Source organism: Apus apus, chromosome 1 (genome assembly GCF_020740795.1).
Source record: "Apus apus isolate bApuApu2 chromosome 1, bApuApu2.pri.cur, whole genome shotgun sequence".
Lineage (NCBI taxonomy): Eukaryota > Metazoa > Chordata > Aves > Apodiformes > Apodidae > Apus > Apus apus.
Window position 1 is genome coordinate 60,422,067 of NC_067282.1, and position 22,655 is coordinate 60,444,721.

The following is a 22,655-nucleotide window of genomic DNA, read 5'->3' on the forward strand; positions in this document are numbered from 1 at the left end:
TGCACCTCACTGTTTGCAATGAAGTGCTGTGCAGTTCCAAGCTGTTTTGCTTTTAAGATACTAATGCCAAGGACAAAAAAAAAAAAATAAAAATCAAACACGATAAATCATTTGTGCCACATATGTGCCTGCATCAGATGTATGAACAATCCACTGACATCTGAGGGAATGCCTTGCCAGCTTTTTTAGCTGTTAACAAAAAAGCCTTGGCAGCCTATCAGTATAGGAAGAATAACATGGAAGCTTACTGAAAAAGGAAATAATATTTCCTCAGAAGCACTTTTTTTTTTTTTTTTAAACCTTAGTCATGAAGGAAATTCATTGTCTTCACCTTTTCCTGGCAGACTTAGCAGGCTACATAAAAAAGAGATGACATGTTAGGTTTTATCAGTAGTGACTCAAAATCCTGCATACAGTGCAGGACATTATGCAGAACCATATCACTGTATTACAAAAGGAGGAAAATTGCTGGGCAAAAAGGAAGCAGAGCTATGTTTTCTTAGTGAAAATAATACTTAAATAAAAGCAGCACTGGGTAGTAGCTATTTCAAGAAATAATGGTTGTGTATTTGGGATACGAGTATCTTTAGAAGCGTAATTAAAGTAGGGTGGTCTCATACTATCTGCTCTTTGCTATTCTTTGCCTACTAATTAATATAAAATAAAAATCCAGGCTTCTAAACTAGGCTTTCTAATGCATTTGTATAGCATTATTGGCATATACAGCCCCCCAGTGCTTCTTTAGGCCTTTGAACACAGCTGTAGATTTATTACTAAATGCTATTTTCTTGCATTATTCAGTAAAGTTATTTTTACTGTATTTTCTATATGTGATGAACATAACAATAAACCAATTCAATACTCATATTACTAGCAGTTTCCAATTTCATGCAGTAAAAATGCTTTCACTGTAAAATAAAATGTTTCTTAAAAAAAAATCCCATCAGAGTACTTCACTGACTCTTGCTAAAGTCCAATTACCTGCTTACTTTCTGCATAAACACAGCTAAATATGTCCTGCTGATACCAGCAGATGCACAGTCGTGAGATAAAATTCTGTTTGTTTGCTTTTTAAATTTTTCTGAGTGTAACATAGTACTCCCATAGCCTTCTTGTGCTTGCTGAGTGTAAGACTGAATAGAAAGTACTGTGACTTAACAAATGCTTTTATTATCCAGGGTTTCATATTATTCAGGGTTTATGCTATTAAGGGCTTGCATAAAAACTACAGAACTGTGATGGGGCCATCCAGATTCTCTTTACACACACTGGCTTAGGCACAGGCAGCACTCTAGTCATGAGACAACATGTGTTGTTCTTGACTAAAATTAGCTTATATGTCCCATAAATCTAACAATTAAGGGATATGTAATACAATGTAGTACTACAGTTTCAGCTACCACTGTATTCCATTTCTTTTTCAGCAGTAAGTTCTTTCTCATTACTATAATGCATGTGTATATGCTTTACATCATCCTGTATACATGCTACATGTATGTATATGTAATGCATCTGCCACTGGGTTATGCATTATTAGAAAGGTGCTATGACTTTGTGTCACCTTGGGTGTCTATACAGTGACTAACGCTAAAGGGCCTCACCGTAGTCAAAATGTTAAACAGAAAAAAGCAGTTTGCATGCATGTGACTGAGTACACATTTATAAATACTTAGGTCAGGAATGAATTCATAACATAAAGAGCTATCAAATATCCATCCCTCCTCTCTTCCATCTCCTCCTGTCCCCTCATCTCTCTTCTCTCTGGCTAGCAGTTACTCAAGTCTTGGTCAAATTTTTGTTTCTGTCTGTACCACCACAGCCCTTCACCCCTGAAGCAGCTCCTCAGAAATGTAAGAAGTCATTCAGATTGATAACTTGTGCTAAACTTTAGGAGCAAATTCATTTCAGTTACACCCGCGCCAGCTCGCTGACGTCAATGGGGCTGCACAGTAGCAGGCAAAGGTGGGAAGGGAGCCTAAGGGCTAAGTATTTCAAGGGAGGAATTCCTGACTCATGACCTTAAAGAATGGAAGCCTCCATAAATCACATCTCCTAGGTTCTTCCTTTAGTAACTTGCCTTTGATGAGTAGCCTCAGCCATGTGCCCTTTCCAAAGGTGGAGGAAGGGCACAGCAGGGAAAAGTGGGAAAAAATTACATTTCCCTTACCCTCTTCTCTAAGCAATATGGAGATTTGAAATTCTGCCACATATGCAATTGCTCTTTGCTCGTGTATTCCTCAGTGTAGAGGAGGTAAAGTGGTCACTAATTGACTGAGTTACATTTCAGCAGCAGTATGAAAACATAAACAAATCCTCCCACATCCAGTTATAAATCAATACCGATTATATGGCTCATTCTGCCAGGATGATTACTTCTAGAAATATCGCACATGCACTTCCCAGCTCAGATGTATTGAGGCAGGCCTGTGCAATTCAGGACACCTTTCATACTTCAGGTGGCTTCGAATCACAACTGTATCTCCAAGGATAGGAAAATTCAGCTACATTAATTTCTCTGTGATAACACTGAAGAGAATTTTTAATGGTGGCCCAATTTTAAGTGGTAAAGTGCCAGTAAACAATTGTAAAGAAAGAGGTACACTCAAAAAGTAACAGTTGGTATTCTCTCCTTTCACTTAAGGGTGTTAAAGCACTAGCTGTGGAAGATACAAAACATGCACTTGCCACGTGTTGACCCTTCCTTTCCAGCACCAGCCAGCTTTGCAGAGGCAGTTGAATCAAGATGGGGCAAAGCAACAGTAGCCTTGACTGTCTTAAAACCAGCAGGCACTGAACAACTGCTGCAGGACTGCCTTAGTGTATGTGTCTATTTATAGAGCATCAAATACTGTTGCTGGCACTTAATCATAGTATTTCGCTTACCACCAAATATAACCCTCTTAAATGGTCTCTGGCAGTATTACTCAGTTTCCCACACCCACCTCCACTATTAGTTCAGTACTATTAAGAATCAATTCCCTGGAATAATTCCCCACCAAGCATATTTTATTCTGTGCCACTGGACACTACAAGGTCAAATCCCCTCTTTAAGCAGCATCTGCCTGGGTCCCACAGAGAGCTTCACCCACTGATGAAGTGGTAACTGTCTGATTTCCCTTGCCAGGACAGCCTATTCCAGCAAACAGACACTCCCAGGTTAGAATCAGTGTAAACACAAAGTCAGGAAATGCTTTGAAGTAAGACACAGAAAAACCCAAACTTCCAGTACAACAAAAGCACACATACTGTGTGGGAGCAAGCTACTGTCATAGCTACACAAATCTACCTCTGCACTCTCAGCAAGTTACACAAACTTCTCTTGCTTACAGAACTTGTTAAGAGATCAGAAGATCTCTGTCACTTCCTAGATTTTCCCTTTAATACTTCTGTCCATAGAGAATACCAGTCTCTATATCAGCCTGGTCCCTTTCCTGCTTCCCTCCACAGGATTTAAAAGTGGAATATGGAATTAAAACTCCTGTAATTCTATATAGCATAGGGATATTTTACACATCAACAAGCTGTACCCTAGAGGGGAAAGGTAAGACAATGAAGATTCTACTGAAATGGTTATTTTGGGCTTTTTATGCAGCCATAATTTTTATTTTTATAAGCCTTTTTGTAGGGTTCTAAAGGTTTGTGTTAGTCCATCCCTTGTCAGGAGGAAACCTTCTCCCGAGAATTATTGCCTACTTAACTAAAGCAATTTCTAATAATATACAAATGACAAGTCGAAGCAAACTTGTGACTAACAAGTTTACTGCAATTACAGCCAGGAAAACAAAAAAAGAAAAAAAAAAGCAGGAACGGCTGTGGCCATCCCACATTTCACAATGTGGTGACATGGTGGCAAGTGACATGGTGGAATCAAACGTTGCCATGGTTGAAAGCTTCGGAAACCTCATACACTTCATTGAGCCTGTCTACACAATGCTAAGTGTCATCATGTTCCCTCACAGCATCATGCCAAGCCTCTGCAGTGCTCAAGAATTTGAGCCAGGCATAGCTGCAGTAAGGGAAAACAGAGCAGCATCTTAAAGAACCACTTCACAATTGAATAAGCTGTGGCCACCACAGCAGGTTTAATACTTACTACATGGATATGAAAAAGCCATGTATTGAGCACTAATATGGAAAATATCACCAAAAAATATTTTGAAAACTTTCATTGGAAGACTGGTATCTTTGCTAATCTGAGACAAAATGCTGATGCCTTTTGGACACAGAAAATGAAAGAGATGTGGTCTGAGTCACTGTCACCTAGAATTTACCTACAGGAAAAAAAACAGAATATGGCCTGTATGCATCCTAGTTCCATCCCTGCTGCCTGAGACAGGTCATCAGGAGGCCTGGAGGGGGGAAGAAAGGACCTCCTCCCAGACACTCTCCTCCCACTACCACTCCACCTCTGCTGTGTCCACTCCCATGTGAGAATGCAGCACCTAAGAACAACCAGGCTGGTGGGGAAGCGCAGAAAGACACAAAGCTACACAGGCCATTCTCAGTGGGATAAGTGAGATTGCCCTACACTGCGGTGCTGTGACCCTTTCTTAGGAATTTGTCCTTTAGCCGGTTGTAAATTTCAAAAGGAAAATCTGATTACTGTATTCACTGCATCATTTTCATCTAGGCAAGAGGTTCATTTTTGTAGTGTTTAATATTTCTGGTACTTTATGTATTGATTTGTAACTACTCATGCTTCCTAAATAAACAGTTATAAAACAAATTGAACACAGTCAGGAGAAAAAGCTGATATTCTTGAGAAACCTGAACCACAGCTTTTTTGAAGCCCAGAATGCTGATACTGCTATACTTAGTGCCTTATTTGGTGGGATAGAACAAACCACTAAAAGATTTCTTTCAACTTTGATTGAATGCTACATCAGAACAAAAGTAATTTTACAGCTGACATTAGTCAGAAAGTTTTACCCTTTATATTTACTATCCTTTTGGAGGATGAGATGCATGGAACATGACAAGAATTTTAATTTGCTTTTGGAAGGAGTAACCTCTTTATTCTTGATATTTGGAAAAAAAAAAAAACAAACGCCAAGGCATGCAATTCATTTAGAATTTGACCATTTCAGAGTGTAGAACCATTACACAGTTAGAGACGCTGCTCAGAAGAACGAAAAAGGTAAAAAAAAGGATGTAATGTTGGGAGCCAGACCTGTGAAGTGCTACCAAAAGCAAAATGAAATAGCAAAATAACCTTCTGTCCCTTTAAGATACCAAAAATAAACCACAATACTTTCCTCATCTATATCATTATAGTGCACTCAGCTCTACAGTCACAGGAGTCTGATTGTGGGGAGCTCATTGCCAGATCAAGGCACCGAAGTGTAAAATAGAGACATAAGGCAAGACTAACATTAATGCAGATCCAAAGTGAGAACACAAAGTTCACACAGCAGCAAGGACAGAATATTATTCACAATACCTATCGACTCCAGCACTTTTCTTTCTTCTGTTTATTCACTGCTCATTTTTATATATATATATATATATATATATATATGTATATATATTTTTTTTTTTCCTCATTGGTTATGCATGGCTGCCACTAATGAGGTTTGTCACTGTTCCAACAACAAATATCTCTGAAGGTACTTGTGTGTGGTGTTTGAATGGGAGAGCAGGTGAGTGAACGAGGAAGTAAATGGAAGATCACATTAGTAACCATAGCAGCCAACAGCACTTCATCCCAGGAGAAGCTTCCTCTGGTGGAGGCTGGGTTTCCTTTTAATGAGTTTAATACACTGTTTCACAGTAATGGGGCAAGTCTTCCAAATGGTCCATGTGACAGGACCTTCTACTGTTTTGTGTCCCTAGTAAAACCTTCCTAAGTGCTGTGCCTTTCCTGATGAAAAGGGTTGCTTTGCAGCAGCCAGGGACTGGTTCTCTTGCAGCGACATGTTTGCTAACAACCAAGATATCCCTCTGATTCATTAAGTTACATGTACACAGGAAATGCAGGTGAACAAATCTTGGTTGTAATTGCATAGAATTGCCTGAGCTAGCAGAAGGCTGCAGCCAAATTATTTTAAGTTATGTCCATTTGTTGGATGGTGTCAGATGCTTAGAAGCCAAACTCTGCTCTTTTAAAGGAGTTTGTTAAGAAACCATGAAACAAAGGTCATCTTTGTTAGCAAAGATGTGGGATTCACATGACAGTACATTTAGCTTTTGAGTATAACAGAAGTTACTCATTTTTGCCAGAGGTTAGAAACAAAGAGGTCAAAGAACTAGCAATATATCTGATTTTCACATGTACTTTCTGGAAAAAAAGCAGATTTAGACAAAGAACACAAGTGAGAGTGAAGTGATACTCAATCTCCAGTGCTTAATCCTGTCCTTGGTTCCTTTCTATGTCTAATAAAATTATCATCACAGCAGTGTGATGCTAGCCATTTTACTTGCTTTGGCTTCACACTTTGGCTTTACATTTTATTTATTAACTGTCCTGGGCAGGTAAGTTCGTAGAGTACCCTGATAACAATTAATTACATTCTTCTTCAAATGAAGTGTATCTGTCACAAACACCAGGCACTGAAATGTTTTTACATGAAACAAAGATTTCAAAATTAGTGTTGGTATCTCTTTTCACAAACAATATTCAGAAGGATCTGAGAATATATTACTTGCAATAGATCAAATCTCAAACATTTATCTGTTCCACTGAGGGAATAATTTCCCTTATTAATACAAATTAACTAGTTTAAATATATGATGTGGATACAAGTAAGAAAACCTGGTTTTATTTCATTAGCTTTTCAGAAATATAACAGAGGGAGAGACACAATTAAGAAGTGATATAATTGTAGGGGAAAAGTCAGGAACACTGCAAGATAAGTGATTTCTCTCAAAGCATACAGCAGTTTCTAAAGCAGATGAACTACATACAATTAATGGCTTTTCAGTCTCTGTTTTCCCTCTCCTCACACTGTTCTCACATACGGTCAAGTCAACTCCTACCACTTATGGTTTTTTCAAAAAGTATTCAGTCACTTTGGCCAGAGCTACTAGAGCTACATAGCCACTAATGTACCAGGAAAATGGAATCTAAACAGATTGTTAAATATCTGAAAATCTGCCTCTAGTGCCTCTGATGTCTACCATATTATCAGTGTATACTCTATCACCATTGTGCCTATGATAACTGTGGAACTTGAATGGAGCCCAGCTTTAAATCCTGCCTTCCCACCTTCCAAAGCTGAGGTGGACAGAGTATCACTGCCTCAAAAAGAGGATTCAGCAAGAAGAGAGCTGCTGCCCTTGGACGAGTCTCTCAACAGTTATGAAAAAAGGTAACTCAGTAGGGATTGCAAAGTAGCAGAAAATACAGCTGTGCATACAAGTAAATCTTTTCTATACCAACAGATTTGCCTTGATGTCTAATGCCATTTCAAACAATGAGCGGGATGTTTCAAGCAAGGACTGGAACAGCCTGCCCAGGGGGGTGTTTGAGTCACCGTCCTTGGAGGTATTCAAGAAACATGTAGATGTGGCACTTCAGGGCATGGCCTAGTAGCTCAGGTTGTAGGGGTTTTTTTGTGGATGTTTTTCTGGTGGAATGTGAGTGGTTGGTTGTGCTTGGTTGCGGGTTTTGTGTGGGTGTGTTGATGGTTGGACTCGGTGATCTTGGAGGTCCTTTCCAACTGTGATGGTTCTGTGATTCTGTGATATGGTAAGTTAATCAGAAGGGATGAGAGATTCTGTGATAAGCAGTAAGATCTAGAGCATTTGATAATTCAGCTGGGCAGGTAAAAGTAGGCTGAGAGGCCAGCAATGGATGAGAAGGAATCACTGAGTAAGAATAGGAAGGAGAAATGGAGAGCACAGGACTGGAAGTCCAACCTGCAGTCAGAAAAGAAGAAAGACATTTGGAAAAGACAGCTAGGTCACGCAAGGTGGAGACAGCACAGAGGTAATTTGAGGAATTATTTTTAAAACGAGAAATGAGGAGTGAAATAGAAGAGATGGCACATTCAAAGAGATAAGTTTAATAAATTGCTTAAAAGTGAAACATCACATAATATATATAGGCAGAACAGATCCATGACTGATATGATACGGGTTCCTCTTTTGACTTGACTGTTAAGTCACAATGTGACCTTTAGCAAGTCACTCCAGGCTAGATCCAATAAAGGACTCAGGCAGCTTAAGCCTGACTTAGGCAGATTTGAGGTACCTAAATCTAAATATATGACCCAAACACCCTGCTCAGTTGCGTACTAACCCTTGTAACTCTAAAGGCATATATATCTGCTGCTCAGTTCTCTGCACAAACACTGCTCAGTGGGCAAGGACACACACTGTTAACTTTCAGCGGCCCACCAGTGCTCTTTTCCCAGCTGGACACTTTGGTTTCCTTTTTGTGGAAATACAGGCATGAAGGACAACTAACACAGGCTGGGATTTCACCTCAGTATGTGCCCAGCATCCAGCTGTGCTCCTTTGCTCTCTTTTTCCTGGCAGCACAGTGCCACAGGCTCAAACGGAAGGGCAGAAAGATGCTGCTCAGCTTAGCTTGAGCAGTAGCCTGGAAACAGCAAATGTGAATCTGAGCCTGTGTCCCTTTCCCCTGCCCTTGACTGAAAGGGTCAGTGAGAAATTGAGCTGCGGTGCCCTTTTCATCTTAGAGAACACAGCCAACATTTGCATCCATGTGGGATCTACACCCACCAGTGGGCTCCAGGATCTGCAGAAAGCTGGTGAGACAGCAAGGAGCTCAGAAATATCCCCATGATGATCATGCTCAGCACTGAGCTGTTGTTAACTGTTACCAGCTCAATCAAGTGAACCTCCTTCCCTTCAAAAATGCTCCATGAGGTGCACGAAGCAGCGTAGACAGCCCCCACAAGTTCCCTCATGGAAGAGGTGTATAGATATTGCAGGTTTTAACCTAAAGGAGTAATTGCCTGCTTCTATGAAGAAAAGAAACTCAGTTACGTGGACAATAAGTTGTGGTATTTGGATGCACAAAACCACTGGAAGTATTAAAAAGAAAGCAAGCTTTAAAAAGCAATTTTCTGCATAATTTGAAAATTTGCTTCCATTCAAAATCTGGGTACAAAGCAATGTCTTTAAAGACATTAAATTGATTAAATGGCACAATTTGACTAACAGTGGAGTAACTCATAAAAAATTACCAAGTATGAGTATTCCATAGGTTTTTGAAAATGGAGTGGCTAGACAGAGAAGTATCTTAAAAAACAACTAAAGCACTTTTCTGTTTCAGCTTTGCAATCTGTGTACGTTTACATTACTTGACATTAATGAATTAGGTTCCTCTGTATTTTGTAATAAACTACTTCCCTAAGGATTGAGGCACACAGAGAATATTATTTTAATATGCAGTTGTTCATGTAAATAAACAGATGACTGGTTTTGTGTTAATTTGCTCAGAAATGCTAATTTTGAGAAAAATCCCAGTTGTCTCATAGCTCTTCTAATTCTTTTTTCAGTTTTGGTGATAATTTCTTGAAAGTGAAATGTAAGTACAAAAAACCTCTGTTACAGAAGTGTTAGAGGCGTCTGTATAAATAGAAGCATGAAAATGGGAGGTGCTGCAAAATGAGTATCAACTATTAGTAGAAACTGAGATGATTTGGTTTTAGACCAACAACACTTTTAAGAGTTTGGACAGCAACATTAGCTTGACGACATCACACTTCCTGCACATTATACATTTTGCAGTCTAACCAGTAATAAAAAATGATGAACACACATAATGCATCTAAATTAAAGGTGACCTGTAAGGAATCAGTCACATGTCCTTTCTCATAGCATTTATGTGATGATCTCAAACAGTGAAATCTCTTCTTTTTTTCCCCGTGTATGTTAGTTGTATTAAAAACTGAGGTGCTCTTTGGGTTAGAAGATTTTATGGCACCCAGAGAACTTCGGAATTGTGACAACACAAAAATCAAAGGAGCAAAAAATGCCTAGTTTTGGCTATGAGGCAGGCGATAAAGGACAGTCTATGTGATCGCTGCTAAAGAAGGGAATGGATTTTTAGAAGTATAAAATGCTTTTGATCTGTTAAAGTGGACTTTTAAAAAATAAAAATAAAAATTGAACTTGACGAAATGTGTAAGTTCCTGTGAACTTCGGTAGAAAGTATTTAGGTTCAAGTCTTGAAGTTGTGCAGATGAACACACGAATTATCTGAGACTACCTACAAGATTTTTTACAAACGTGACCGAGTCCTTTGGCATGAATGACATGAAAACAGAAGCTGAGGAAAGCGAAGGCCTTTAAAGGTGTTCTTTCAGGTATCTTTAAAGAAAAAAAAAGAAAAATACACTCTTACTTCCCTTCCTGCACATTTTCGCTGACTTCTGCTTATGCGTTCACCTACCCCCGGTCCCTCCTACTACCTGAGGGTTGTCAGAGCCGTAACGTCCGGGCTCCAGCCGCTGCCAAAGAGATTTCTTTCACCCTTCCTACCGCGCTTCGCGCTCTGGGGGGGAAGTTTCCAGGAACCCGCGCCCAGCCAGAGCGCGAAGCGGACTCCGGCCGGGAGCCGCTCACAGCTCTTCGAGCGTCCCGGCGGCCCGACGAGGCGGGCGGCCCCTCGCCCGGGGCACGGCGGGCAGGGCACCCCCCGCCCCGCCGCTGCCCGGGGGCCGCCAGCACCTGCGCCCCGCAGCTCCCGGAAGGGCGCGGCGGCCGCTCCCGGGCCGCTCTCAGCCTCCCCGCCTGCCTCTCGCCCCGCTCCTCTCCCCCCCCCCCCCCCCCCCAACCCGCGGCCGGGGAAGGGGCACGGACGGGCTCCTATCGCCGCCCCGCACCGCCCCGCACCGCCCCGCGCGGAGGGGGAGGGGGCGGGAGGGGGTGCCGGCGCGCGCATGCTCGCTCCCCCTCCCGCCCCGTCCCGCGTGACGCGCGCGCTGCCGGGGCCGCCCGGCGAGAGCCAAGCGGGAGCGCGCGCGGCGCGCGCCAGGGCTGTTGGGCCGGGCCGGTACCGGGCGGGCCCGCGCGCGCGACGGGGAGCGGCGCGAGGGGCCGGCCCCGCAACCCCCTCCGCCCACCGGAGCAAGGCGGCCCGCGCGGGGCGGGGCGGGAGCCCGGCCAGCCCTGCCCTGCCCTGCCCTGCCCTGCCCTGCCCGGCCGCGCCGGTCCGCGCCGCCTCCCCTCCGCGAAGGTGTTGGCGGCGGCGGTGCCGAGGGGCATGAGGGGCAGCGGGGCGCCGCGCCGCGGCGGCGGCGGCCAGCACACGGCATAGGCGGGGACGGCGGCGAGCGGCGGGCCGGGGTAACGAGCGGCTCGGCGGGGCGAGCGCGGCTCCCTGCATGTGGCAAGTGAGGCGAGCCAGGGAGCCCGGCGGCACCGGCGAGCACCCGGCGGCGCGGTCCTGAGCCCCCACCCGGGCAGTGGCGACCGCCCCGCCGCCATGGATTGCAGCCTCCTCCGGACCCTCGTGAGCCGATACGTGAGTACCGCCCGCGGGGCCCCGCGGCCCGGCAGCCGCCCCTGCCCGAGCCCTCTGCGGCGCTTCGCCTCGGAGCGCAGCCCGCGTCCCCGCTGGGGCGGAGGGGAGGCGGGTGTTGATGCCTCGGCCAGGTCGCTGCGTCGCGCTGTGGCCCCGGGCTGGCAGAAAGGGCTCCGTCAGGAGTTCGGCGGTCCCATGACTCGCAGAGCGGCCGGGGGGAGCCCTGGGGGCCGTTGCAGGTGATTTTTCCGTGTAAACCGAGGATGCAGAGGTTGTACCCTCAGCCCTCTCCCCGGGTGGCTGGCTGGGAGGGGTGTCCTTGGCTGAATCAGAACGGGTTGACCTGAGTTCAAAGCACTAATTTACAGCGTGCTGAGATCTGTAGTTATCAGGGAAGGTTAAACCTCAAGTTGGCTCTTCCCCCCCCTCCCGCCCGACCCCGTTGTGTTGTTTCAGTCATGCTGTGTTTTGTGGAATTGTCCAATTAAAACATACTGGCAGATGTTGGAAATAATCTCAAGTTTTTGGAGATCTGCGTGGTAAGAGTCATAGACGCTAAACTTGGTGTACTTTGTGAAAAAGATAGTTGATCTTGTTTGTTGGTCAGCTTGTTTCCCCCCCACCCCCGTACCATAGCGAAGAGCAAATCAGTGCATTACAGTGGATCCAAGTATAGGGTGAGGTGGGTCAGAGTATAAATCCGGTTCCACTGAACCTCTAACAAATGTTCAGGATGATGGTTTTACTAAATTGGTGGAATGCCAGTAAATGGGGGGTCATAGGACACAAGGGTCGAGGACCACCAGCCTGCTGGTGGTCACATTTCTGCTTTTGGGTGTAGAATAAATTTGTAAAAGTTGAGAAGGAATAACAGCGATTTCCAAATACATACATACGGCTTTTCCCCCCATGCAAGAAGTACTTTAAGTGAGGAAACTTTCATGCTCTGACCAAACAAAAGTAAATGCACTTAATTTTGTGCATGTCAAGAGCTATCTCCGCGTAATACAGGCTCAAGTCTTTCTTTGTCGAGTACACAGAAAAATAGCAGAGGAAAAAAATTTCCGTGGATTTTTTTTTTCTGTTTTTGATAGGGTATTATGTGGGTTAAGAGGAGAATTAAGAAGTGTGTAATGAAAGTAGCTATGTGTGTATGGATCCTTAGAAAGTGGCCCTGAGGGAAGGAGGAGTATATTCAAAATATAATGAGTTGTAAGAGAAGCAGAAGTTTTTGTGGATATGCAAAGCTCAGGTGAACTGTGCTGATCTCTCTTCGGAAGCAGCAGGATCAGGGAGCAGCGATCGGTCAGTGCTGATCTAACTGTTGAATTCAGTTTAAGGTTTTTTGTGTGTGTGTTTGTGTGCTCGCATCTGGAACCTGTACAAATAGTGCACTCATTGCGCACAGAGCATACTGTGGTCTGTAAAACCCTTCTGCATAAAATTTTTGCTAACCTCTCTTTCACAGTGGACTTAAGCATCAAACATGAAAGTAACGGGCTTGCGAGTAACTACAGCAGTTATTTTAAAAGATGAAGATGTATGTGAGAAGGCAGTATGGTGAAAATAAGGCACTGTAGCATTTAAGTTGTGGATTGTCATCACCCTCCTGCACTGCTGATGAGAGTTATTCAGCAGTGTAAAAGCTAGATGAAACATTATTATCTCCCATGTGAGGAAGTGTGCCTACTTTCTAAATCACACTACCTTCTGAACTGTCTATGTGCTGATAGACTATGTCTAGGTAATTGCCTAGCTGTTCCAGGCTGCCTTCTATGTTTTTACCTGTTGCTTCTTGTTCTTTTGCATTCCTTCAGTTTCTTAATATTGGATCTTGTCTTCCAAGGAAACATCTTGAAAAAGTTGCTGTAAGTGGATTTGTGTTCACCATTTCAGTAAGGTCATCAAGATGAGGCAAACTGATGCCTGTGTGTGTCGTGTGGTTTTTTTCCTTTATATATATATATAATCTTCACGGTTCAGCTGTTTTTGTACAGCTACAGCAGTGACAATGAAAACTTAACAGTTTGAATGCTAGACTTGAAGCTGACTGCTGTTCGTGAGTAGCAGATGCACATGTCAGCAGTATCGCTCCACAGTCAGTCACCCAAGAGCTATACACACCAGCTATGCTTTACAAGTGCAGATGTCCTTGCTTCTTTCCAAGCTGCTTTTTAATAAGGGAGACAAGGCGGTGACCCTTCTGCAGGAGAGTCAGAGAGGATAGGTACATATTGTGCTTGTATCAAAGTAAGCTCAAGCTTGGGATTTATTAAAATCTATCCAGAAACTATTCAATGATTGAGGTCCTAGAACTGTGAATTTTTGGTTTGCAAGCTGTGTCCTGGACTTGTTCAGCTGCAGAAGCTTTCCAGAGAAGGATGGTGTCTAAATTATCCTGAGAACCATAGCTCAGGTTCTGGAGGCTCCATGCAGGCTGGACATACTGTACTGAGAGCTCTTACTAGTGGTATGGTGTGATCCTGGGATAACAAACAGTGGCTACGCATTGTACTAATGGAGAGTTCTAATAGAATGGATTTTAAGAGTTCTGCGTAATTTCTTTTATTTCCCTGAACTATGTGTCGTAAGACATACAGGCATAAGTTAAATATCAGGGTTCTTGTCCTGCCTATGAAGGTTCCCCCTTTCACTTACTGTTGTTGCAGTCACTGTCCTGAAGCAATGCAAGATAGCACGTATCTCCAAGGCCCTGTGGAAGCGTAACGATGACTGGGTGCTGCTGGTTCAACTTGAAGTTATTTTCCTGGTTATCATTTTCAAATATTTGTCTGCTGTTTTATCTGCATTGATTGTTGTCTTTATATCTTCTAGGCATTGGATCAGTGCAGTGGTGTGGGGTGAATAAGATATGTTCAGCATTCTAGTCATACTGTAGCTCACACCTCTTCACCAAAGAGATGGTGCAGTATCTTAGAAGGGCAGAGACTGAGGTGTCTTTCTCTTATTAAATTACTACATTGACATCCTGTTGCTTTGCCTATTTTTAGCCATCCCGCACATTTGTTTTCACTTTGCCTCTTCTTTTCCCCTTATCATTACTGGACCTTTACACAATTTATAGGACTCTAGGTGAAGAGTAACTTTCTATGTAAAAAGTGTTTTTTTTCACTGGATTGCAGCTGACATGAAGTTCAGTGTAGTATTCCAAATGCTTCGTGATTCTTCAAGCTGCAATACAGAAATGTAGCTTTTCTTAATTGTGTTTAATGAGATTATTCTGTGTATAATACTGCTTCAAACTGTATGAGCTATAGTAGAGGATTTTTAACTAATGAAAAAGAAACATCTTTGTATACAGCTTTTCCCCTGTGTGGAACCACAGAAACTGAATAAGACTTGTACAATCAGATAAATTTTGACAACTGTATTGTTTAATTTACTTTCCCAAGTAATGGCTGTGTGGGGGTACTATGAAGATTGCCTTAAAGAGGTGTACTGTTTTTCATATACTCTATTTAAAATATAACCTCTTTTTCTGAGTGTTGCTTTTGCATCAGACAACATGTTTCTCTATCTTTTGCTTGGATTATTTGTGCATTCCTCAGAGGATGTGTTCTACCCCGGGGAGGGCAGCGTCACAGCCTGAGAATACAGAATTAGTTTGTACTGCCCTTTAAGTGCCACGAGAAGCCTGTCGTGTGCTCAGCAATGAGAGGAGCATGTTAGCTTAATATTTAGTATTACACTATTTAGGGAGAAAACAAGCATACAATGATGATTAAAACTGTGTCCATACAAGATTAGCTTCTGTTTTATAGTTAGATTATTTGAGACAGTGTGTGGGTATCATTAAGGAATGTATTTTGCGCCTATAACTGCAGTCGTGTTCTTTTTCTTTGGTAACTTCTTGCATATCTTGGGACTTCAAAATTCTTCCTTTTTATAGTTAAGAGATGACTAATAATCTTATAACAAGTCTTGATGACATTTTCTCTTTTATAAAATGAACATTTACTTTCCTTAATAAAATACGTGGATGTGTCTTATATATTCACAATAGTTATTTTTGGCTGTATGTTGATGTGGATGTGCCTGGATATTGTGGATTTGAATGTATGTTGGCAGTCTGGAAAAATGTCGCTTTTTAGCTTAGGTTTGTTTGGACACTAAATGGTTGCTAAACATCTTGCAGCCTATGGTGACAATCTGTTCTCTATTTGTAACACAGCTGGCCCTTATCAGTAAATGCTACTGCCCAGGTTGATGGCTTTGAGTTATACAATAAATGCTACTGGGTAAGAGGTCTGTATTACTGAGCAGTTTTGCTTGCACTGTGTGGTATATTTAGAGATTCTACCCCTTTATAGCTTCTCCTATTTCTTGTTCTATTACTTCAGGATTACAAATCTGGATTTGTTGTATTTGTTGCCTGTGTAAATATCTCTAAACACGTATAGCAGCAGATAAGATTCTCTTCCAGAAGGAACAGTGATTTATTGCAGCTCTGGCCTCTGGGAAGCTTCTGGTCTGTCAGTTCTGCAGATATTTCTGAATAATTTTTGTGGTGGTGTTAGAATAAATGAGTTTGCTAGTGAATACTTTTTCTTTCACTTTTATGGAAGTGGGTCAACTTTAGTCATGGTTTGAGAGGGTGGTTGGCTAGCCTGACCTGGAAGTTACGTTAGGATGGGGTTTAGTCATTGGTTTAGACAATTTTGTTGTTTCTATTGGCAGTATAATTCTAAAACTATTTTCCAGTTAGATTTCACCAATATTATACTTGTGTACGTAGTCATAGTAGAACTAAATGCCTGTGAAGCTTCAGGGTTTTTTCCATTTGTCTAACTTTGGTACACCAAAGGTTGATAACTGCTTTGACCATAAAGCTGGCAAAATTGTAAACCTCTGTGCTCTGAAATTATCTGTGTCTAAAAGGACAGTCCATTTATCAAGTGTTTCAGATGACCTACTGTTTTCAATCTAAGCTCAGTTAATACATATGAGGGTACCCTCACATTATAGTTCTTGCTTTTGCTTGTAGTCATTCAGCTTCCTCTGCACCTTTGCAGGCTGGTGTTGAAGTAGTGCTGTCTAAGTGTTCTTTGAGTGCCTGTTAAATAAACGTTGTCATTGTCTTAACTGTTACTTATAGTAAGTTAAGAGGTTTATGGGTTTTCAATTTTTTTTTTTACAGGAATATAGTTTGACAGAATCTCAAGCTGTTTTACATGTCATGTAAATGTGTTTAGATGCAGTCTCTTTGTCTGCAAACTATCCCGCTAATACAGTATATGTTCTTAACAGCAGTTTGTTCACAGGTCAGCAATTTTTGAATTTTTTAAGTGTTTGTGTCTGTCCCTGCTATGTAATGCATTTTTGTTATCTGTTGTGTGAGTCACTGTGTCAATGTTTTCTTGAAACCGGAGATGTTTCCCATCTCAGATCCCTGCTTTGCTGTGGGTATCAGTTTTTCCTGGTGTGGAAGGTGGGACGGAATGTGTTGAACAGTATGAGTAGCTTCTGTATTCTTGTTTCCCCAGGTAGCATTGCTTTGTACTTCTCCTAATTGCCTTTTTTTTTTGGGGGGGGGGAGGGGGAGGTGGGCGGTGGGAGGGAGGTGGGGTGGTGCTGGTGGCAAGAGTCTTTATGGAGTGCTGCCTGTATACTTTTTAGCCAGTCATTTTAAGAAGGTGAGGTTTGAAAGGTCTACTTAACTCAGAAATTAATTGTACTGAATATTGAGTGTGGCTGAGAAGATTTGGCACTTCTGTAAATCTAACTAGCTCTTGCATATTAGTAGTGACTCTTGTTTTTATTTCAGTTTTGTAGTGTACTCTTAAGGTGCTTCAGTATAATCTAAGGCTCAAAAAAATCCCCAGACACTCTCTCTTCCCTCATCAGTTAGTTATTGCTCAGGGGCAATAAGCATGAAGAATTGCATGGGCTTTATTTTTTCCCTCCCTCTCCTCCATAAATGAGCTGATTTATACAAGAATAACATTATTTCCTTTTTATTTTGAGAATAAGCAAATGAAAATAGGACATTGTGTATGTAAAACAGCTCATTTGCAGGAAGCCAGAGTTCGTATTACAAGCTGGTTGCTATTGACTACAAAATACGGCTCTTTTGCACTCATCAAATGCTCTCTAATAGTAGAAAACATTGCTCTCGGAGAATCTAAATTGTAGAAGTATTTTAGTAACTTAAAACAGATCAATAACTTTTAAGGTAGCCATTTTTAGCATCGAAAATACTTGTCTTTTCTGAGATGAGTACTACATAGTTGCTTTTGTATTTTGATAAGGTGCTTTTTATTTTTTAAAAACTTTAAAAAAATAGTTCTGCTTTTATGCCTTTTGTAAAGCATCACAGAGTATTGATGCTGAAAGCAGGAAGCCTTTTCGAAATCATTTTTGGGAATGGAAAAGAACAAGGTACAGTGTCACACACTTAGCTTAACATCTCTGTCCACCATTTCTCATTCATTCTTTGCTCCTGTCATAGAATAGTAATGAAACAAGAAAGGAGGTATGGTGGAATGGGATTTTCTAATTAGTCTGCCTTTATACCTGAAACACTCAGAAAACAGTAACTGGGCTGACAAGTAAAATGTTCCACAGATACTGTAGCTGGCTGCTCTTTGTGCTATTGAGAATGGGAATAATAAACTTGTTTCCTCTAAGTTTAAATGCGGCTAGAAAACACTTGTGTTTTTGGCACCACTGTTGCTGCAACCTGATTGACAGTGAGATGCCTCCCCCATGTCATGTCCAGCTGTGGCAGGGAGGGGAAACCAAGAGAAAAATGTGCGACAGAAGAGACTGACCAGATATTTTAGCACTTGTTGTGCAACTGGATTGAACTTTACTGGGTTGGTTGTTGGGTTTTTCTTGGGCAAAATAGCCTGCCTCTCCTCATGTAAGTCTTTTAGTCAGATTGTATTTTTCCAGAATAATGCCTCTTACTCTACTGGTTTACCATTACACAGGATAATGTAGTGTTTCTATTTGTGCAGTTGTCAAGGGATGTTTCAGTTGAAGTTCATACTGAGCTATGAGGCAGAATGACACCGGAATGCTGTTATCTTCTCTGCAATAATTGCCATGGCAACAGCTGCAGGTAGACAAGTTAAACCAAGATATCTTTTCCTGTATCATACGGACACCAGTTGTGTGTTTTTTCTTCCCTCTCAATAATAACTCTGAGAAGCCTGTGGCACAAGCACTCTCTGAGTCATCATGGAAAATGTTTTGTTTTCAGTTTAACTTTGATTTTAATTTTCTAAGTGTTGAATCTTTGTGATAGTATATTAAAATGCATACTTTCTAGGAAGAAACTGGCAGCCTGGCCTGGATTGTTCTAGGATACTGAGATTAGTCAGTGGCAGGGGAGTTTGTCTGAAACATTGCAAAAGCTGCTAAGGAATCTAAATATCTTGGCAGATCTGTATGTTAATTTCTCTACAGGGATAAGAGTATGACCCAGCTCTTGCAACAGAGAAAAGTTGCAAGGGTATAATAAAATTATCATGTCACAGGAAGAAAACTGGGTGTGGACATAAACCTATAATGACTGTGTTTTAGGGTTGTTTTTTGTTGTTAAGTGTTCTTCAGAGTTCCTCTTTCTTCTACCACTGATTTCCCCCTTTTCCTTCTTTATTCTTTCATCTGCATACGTGCATGTGAATTCATGTGCAGACATGTGGACGTGTACTTCCTAAAATTGTATGCAGTTCATGTGACAGTGTCAAAAATTGTGCCAAGATCTATCTACCTGGGCCCAGATGTCTATTTTTTATTTAAAAAAAAAAAAAAAAAAGGCAGCTTTGTACTAGTTCTGGCTGGTTCCTGAGGCAGGCTGAAACTGTGTTCTGGAATGCTTGTTCTTATTTATATTATGGTAGCTACTATAAGCATGAAAGCTTAAGAATATGGATTTTTGATAGGAACACTTTTCTGTTTGTTCCACTCTTACCTGTAAACCAATTTCCCTTTTTGAAATAGGAGACTGGTTGATTAGTTTCCTTCATGAATCATTAAACATCTAGATATGGGGCAGGGTGGCAGAGGAATAGTGTTTCTTTTTCCTGGTGGCACTGACTAATCTTTCTGCTTTAGTCAAAAGAGGATTTCATCTAACCTATTTTAAATAGAGGATTAAGGACAATTAGGCTCTTCTCTACTTTGGCACTAAGGCTGTTGTGAAATCCTCTAAAAAACACATCTGCTGATATGCCAGTAAAGTTTTGCAAAATTAGTGCTAATAATCAAAATAGTTATATGCAGAAACTTTGCATATGAAGTAGTTGTCTGGAGAGAATTGTGTGTATGAACTAAGGAGAGGGAAGAAACTGAACTGTTTACTCAATAGTTTTTGTCTCTAATGCTTCTCATTTACATCGTGAAACAGACATATAGATGAACTGAAATTGATTTAATATTACCTGAATTGCTTAGTGTTTTAGGTACCTTAGAATGCTTTGGGTGGAAAGAGACCTTAAAGATCATCTAGTTCCAACTCCCTGGGCATGGGCAGAGACACCTCCCACTAGATCAGATTCCTCAAAGCCCCATCTGACCTCGTCTTGGGCATTTCCAGTGGTGGGGCATCCATAGCTTCCCTGGGCAACCTGTGCCAGTGCCTCACCACCCTTACACTAAAGAATTTCTTCCTAATGTCTAACCTAAATCTGCCCTCTTCCAGTTTAAAGCCATTACCCTGTCATTATATGCTCTTGTAAAAAGTCTCTCTCCAGCTTTCTTGTAGCCCCTTCAGGTCTCCCTGGAGCCTTCTCCAGGCTGAGCAACCTTAACTCATATCTGTCACAACTTACCAGAGTTATATTAATGATTTGTTTGGACAAATCATAGAATCACTTTTGTTGGTAAAGACTTTTAAGATCATAGAGTTCAACTGTTAATCTAGCACACTGCCAATTCTACCACTAAACTATGTCCTAAGAACCACATCTTCATGTATTTTAAATACCTCCAGGGAAGGTGACTCAGCCACTATCCTGGGCAGCCTGTTTCAGTGCTTGACAACCCTCTGAAGAACCCAGTGAATAATTTTTTCCTCATATCCAATCTAAACCTCCTCTAGTAAACTTGAGTCCACTTCCTCTTGTCCTGTCACTTGTTATTGGGGAGAAGAGACCAACCCCCATCTCGCTACAGCCTCCTTTCAGAAGAACCCTGGTTCTCTCAGTCGCTCCACATAGGACTTTTTCTCCAGACCCTTCACCAGCTTCATTGCCTTTCAGTGGATGTGCTCTGGCACCTCAATGTCCTTCTTGTAGTGAGAGGTCCAAAACTGAACACAGTATTTGAGGTGCGGCCTCACCAGTGCTGGGTACAAATAATTGTAACGAAGTACAGACACTATAAACCATCACCTGTGCTTGTATAACCATTCTGTACCCCTCATAATGAATATAAGTGACCTTTCTCTGGGTGTATCTGAATCAGCAGTGGAATTTGATAGGTGACATTAAAATGCTATACTTGTTAGGAAGTCATTACAAAATAAAGTAATGAAAAATGCTACTGTTACTAGAGTATATATATATACACGCATAAGACAGTATAATGATTAATGTGAGGGGGAAAATGGCTGTGTGTATTTTGGAGAAGGTTGGCTACCAAATCCATCGTGTAAGTGATAGAACTGACTGATGTTCATGAAATGTGGATAGCATACTTTGTAGCAACAAAGGAGATAGCTGAATGACACTTGCTTCTGAGAAACTGCTTTTGCAATCTGAAGTTTATTACTCACAGTTGTATGTAGGTTACTGATAATCATAGTTTCTTTAGTTTTGCTTCCTATGGAATTCTAGTCTAGAGAGTTCAATCTAGTTTTTGAATGATAATACACCTAAAGAAGGGTGATCCAGAAAAAGCTGTAGTCTGTTTATGTAATCTGAGTCATGAGATGACCTGGAGTCAAATAAACTAATTTCTCAGACTGGCATTTCCTGAATGAATGGGGTGCTTGGCTCTGAGGTCCCAAAATTGACTTCAGGGAGAGTTGTAGTCTTCTGTTAAGATAAATGTGGTGTCTTTGCCTCTGGCTTTCTATTCTTTGCATGCATTCTCCTGTCTTCAAGTGCTTTAATGCTGGTATCTCTAGGGCAATTGTTAGGACTTGAGCTGTGTATATGGACCTAGTATCAAACTTCACTGGTGAGTAACAAAAATGGCATACCAGTCACTGGATGTGTTTTGGGTAGTGTATGCCAAATGTGGAAGAAAAGTTGTAAAAGTTGATGCCTTGTTTATTCTGTAATTCTTGTTGTTTGTTTGTTTGCTTTCAGAAAAGACATTCTTTAACATTTAACTGCCTTGAAAGCTCTTAAAAAACAGGCTGCTATTTAATCTTACTAAAAAATGTGTCTATGTAGAAGCGGATTCTTTCACTATGTGAAATATGATATGTATGGGAGAGGATACTGCAGAGGTAGACTCAGAACTGTTTATTGACCGAGTTATAATCAAAGGAATAATTAACTTTTATACTGATGTTTGCAGAAATAAAATGTTAATAAGTTCAGGCTGGACAGTTTGGTTAAGAAGTCTGCTTACACTATAAGCATATTTTGATTAATGCTAGTGCTTTAGTTTAATGCTCAGCATTTTCTCTGTAAATGCAGAATGTACTGAACTACTGTTGTTCATTGTTGTTTTATGTGTGTTTTAGAATAGTTACAATTCTGTTGTAGTAAACTATGTAGGTTCCTGTTCTTGATTTATCAGAGAAATTACATTAACAGTAAGTGTGATCCTAAGTCTTATCTTAAAAATCTTTCACACTGTAGCCTCCTGACTATCAGTATGAACTTTAGAAAGTTTAACTTGTAATAAAAACTTTCTGCTCATATAGGCTTAAAAAAAAGATTTTTCAGGTAACCTCAAGTATTACGAACGTTTTCAAGTTAATTTAATGTTTAAAATCAATGTATAGATTTTAAAATGGCTTGTACTGTTTCATTTTATGAATGTTTAGTATTTTCATCCTTTTGTACTAGATTTTACCTTAAACTAAAGCAGTTCTAGGAGTTCCAAACAAATCCACTCTTTCTTGTTGACTTCAAGCTCTTTGCAGATACATAGCCACTTAAAAATATAGCTGGTCTTTAATGTAGTGAAGAGGATGGTGGCAGGTGGGTTAAAGCTGAGATAAGAATTTTGTGTAATGACAGTCATCAAGCACAACTACCACATTCTTTCACCTTTTAAGAATAAAAAAACCCCA

General features: G+C 41.2%; 1 protein-coding gene across 5 annotated transcripts in view; it reads left to right on the forward strand.

Annotated features, from left to right (window-relative positions):
- The first annotated feature begins 11,035 nt into the window (after nucleotides 1-11,035).
- The window catches only part of ATP11A (ATPase phospholipid transporting 11A), a 127,709-nt gene continuing 116,089 nt past the window's right edge, over nucleotides 11,036-22,655 (forward strand). For all 5 annotated transcript variants that reach the window (XR_007889336.1, XM_051617655.1, XM_051617669.1 and 2 more), the window contains exon 1: nucleotides 11,036-11,437. Coding sequence is in view for 4 of the 5 variants with exons in the window: in XM_051617655.1 (XP_051473615.1) it covers nucleotides 11,399-11,437 (39 nt within the window). In the remaining variant the exon portion in view is untranslated. The remainder of the gene's footprint in view (nucleotides 11,438-22,655) is intronic.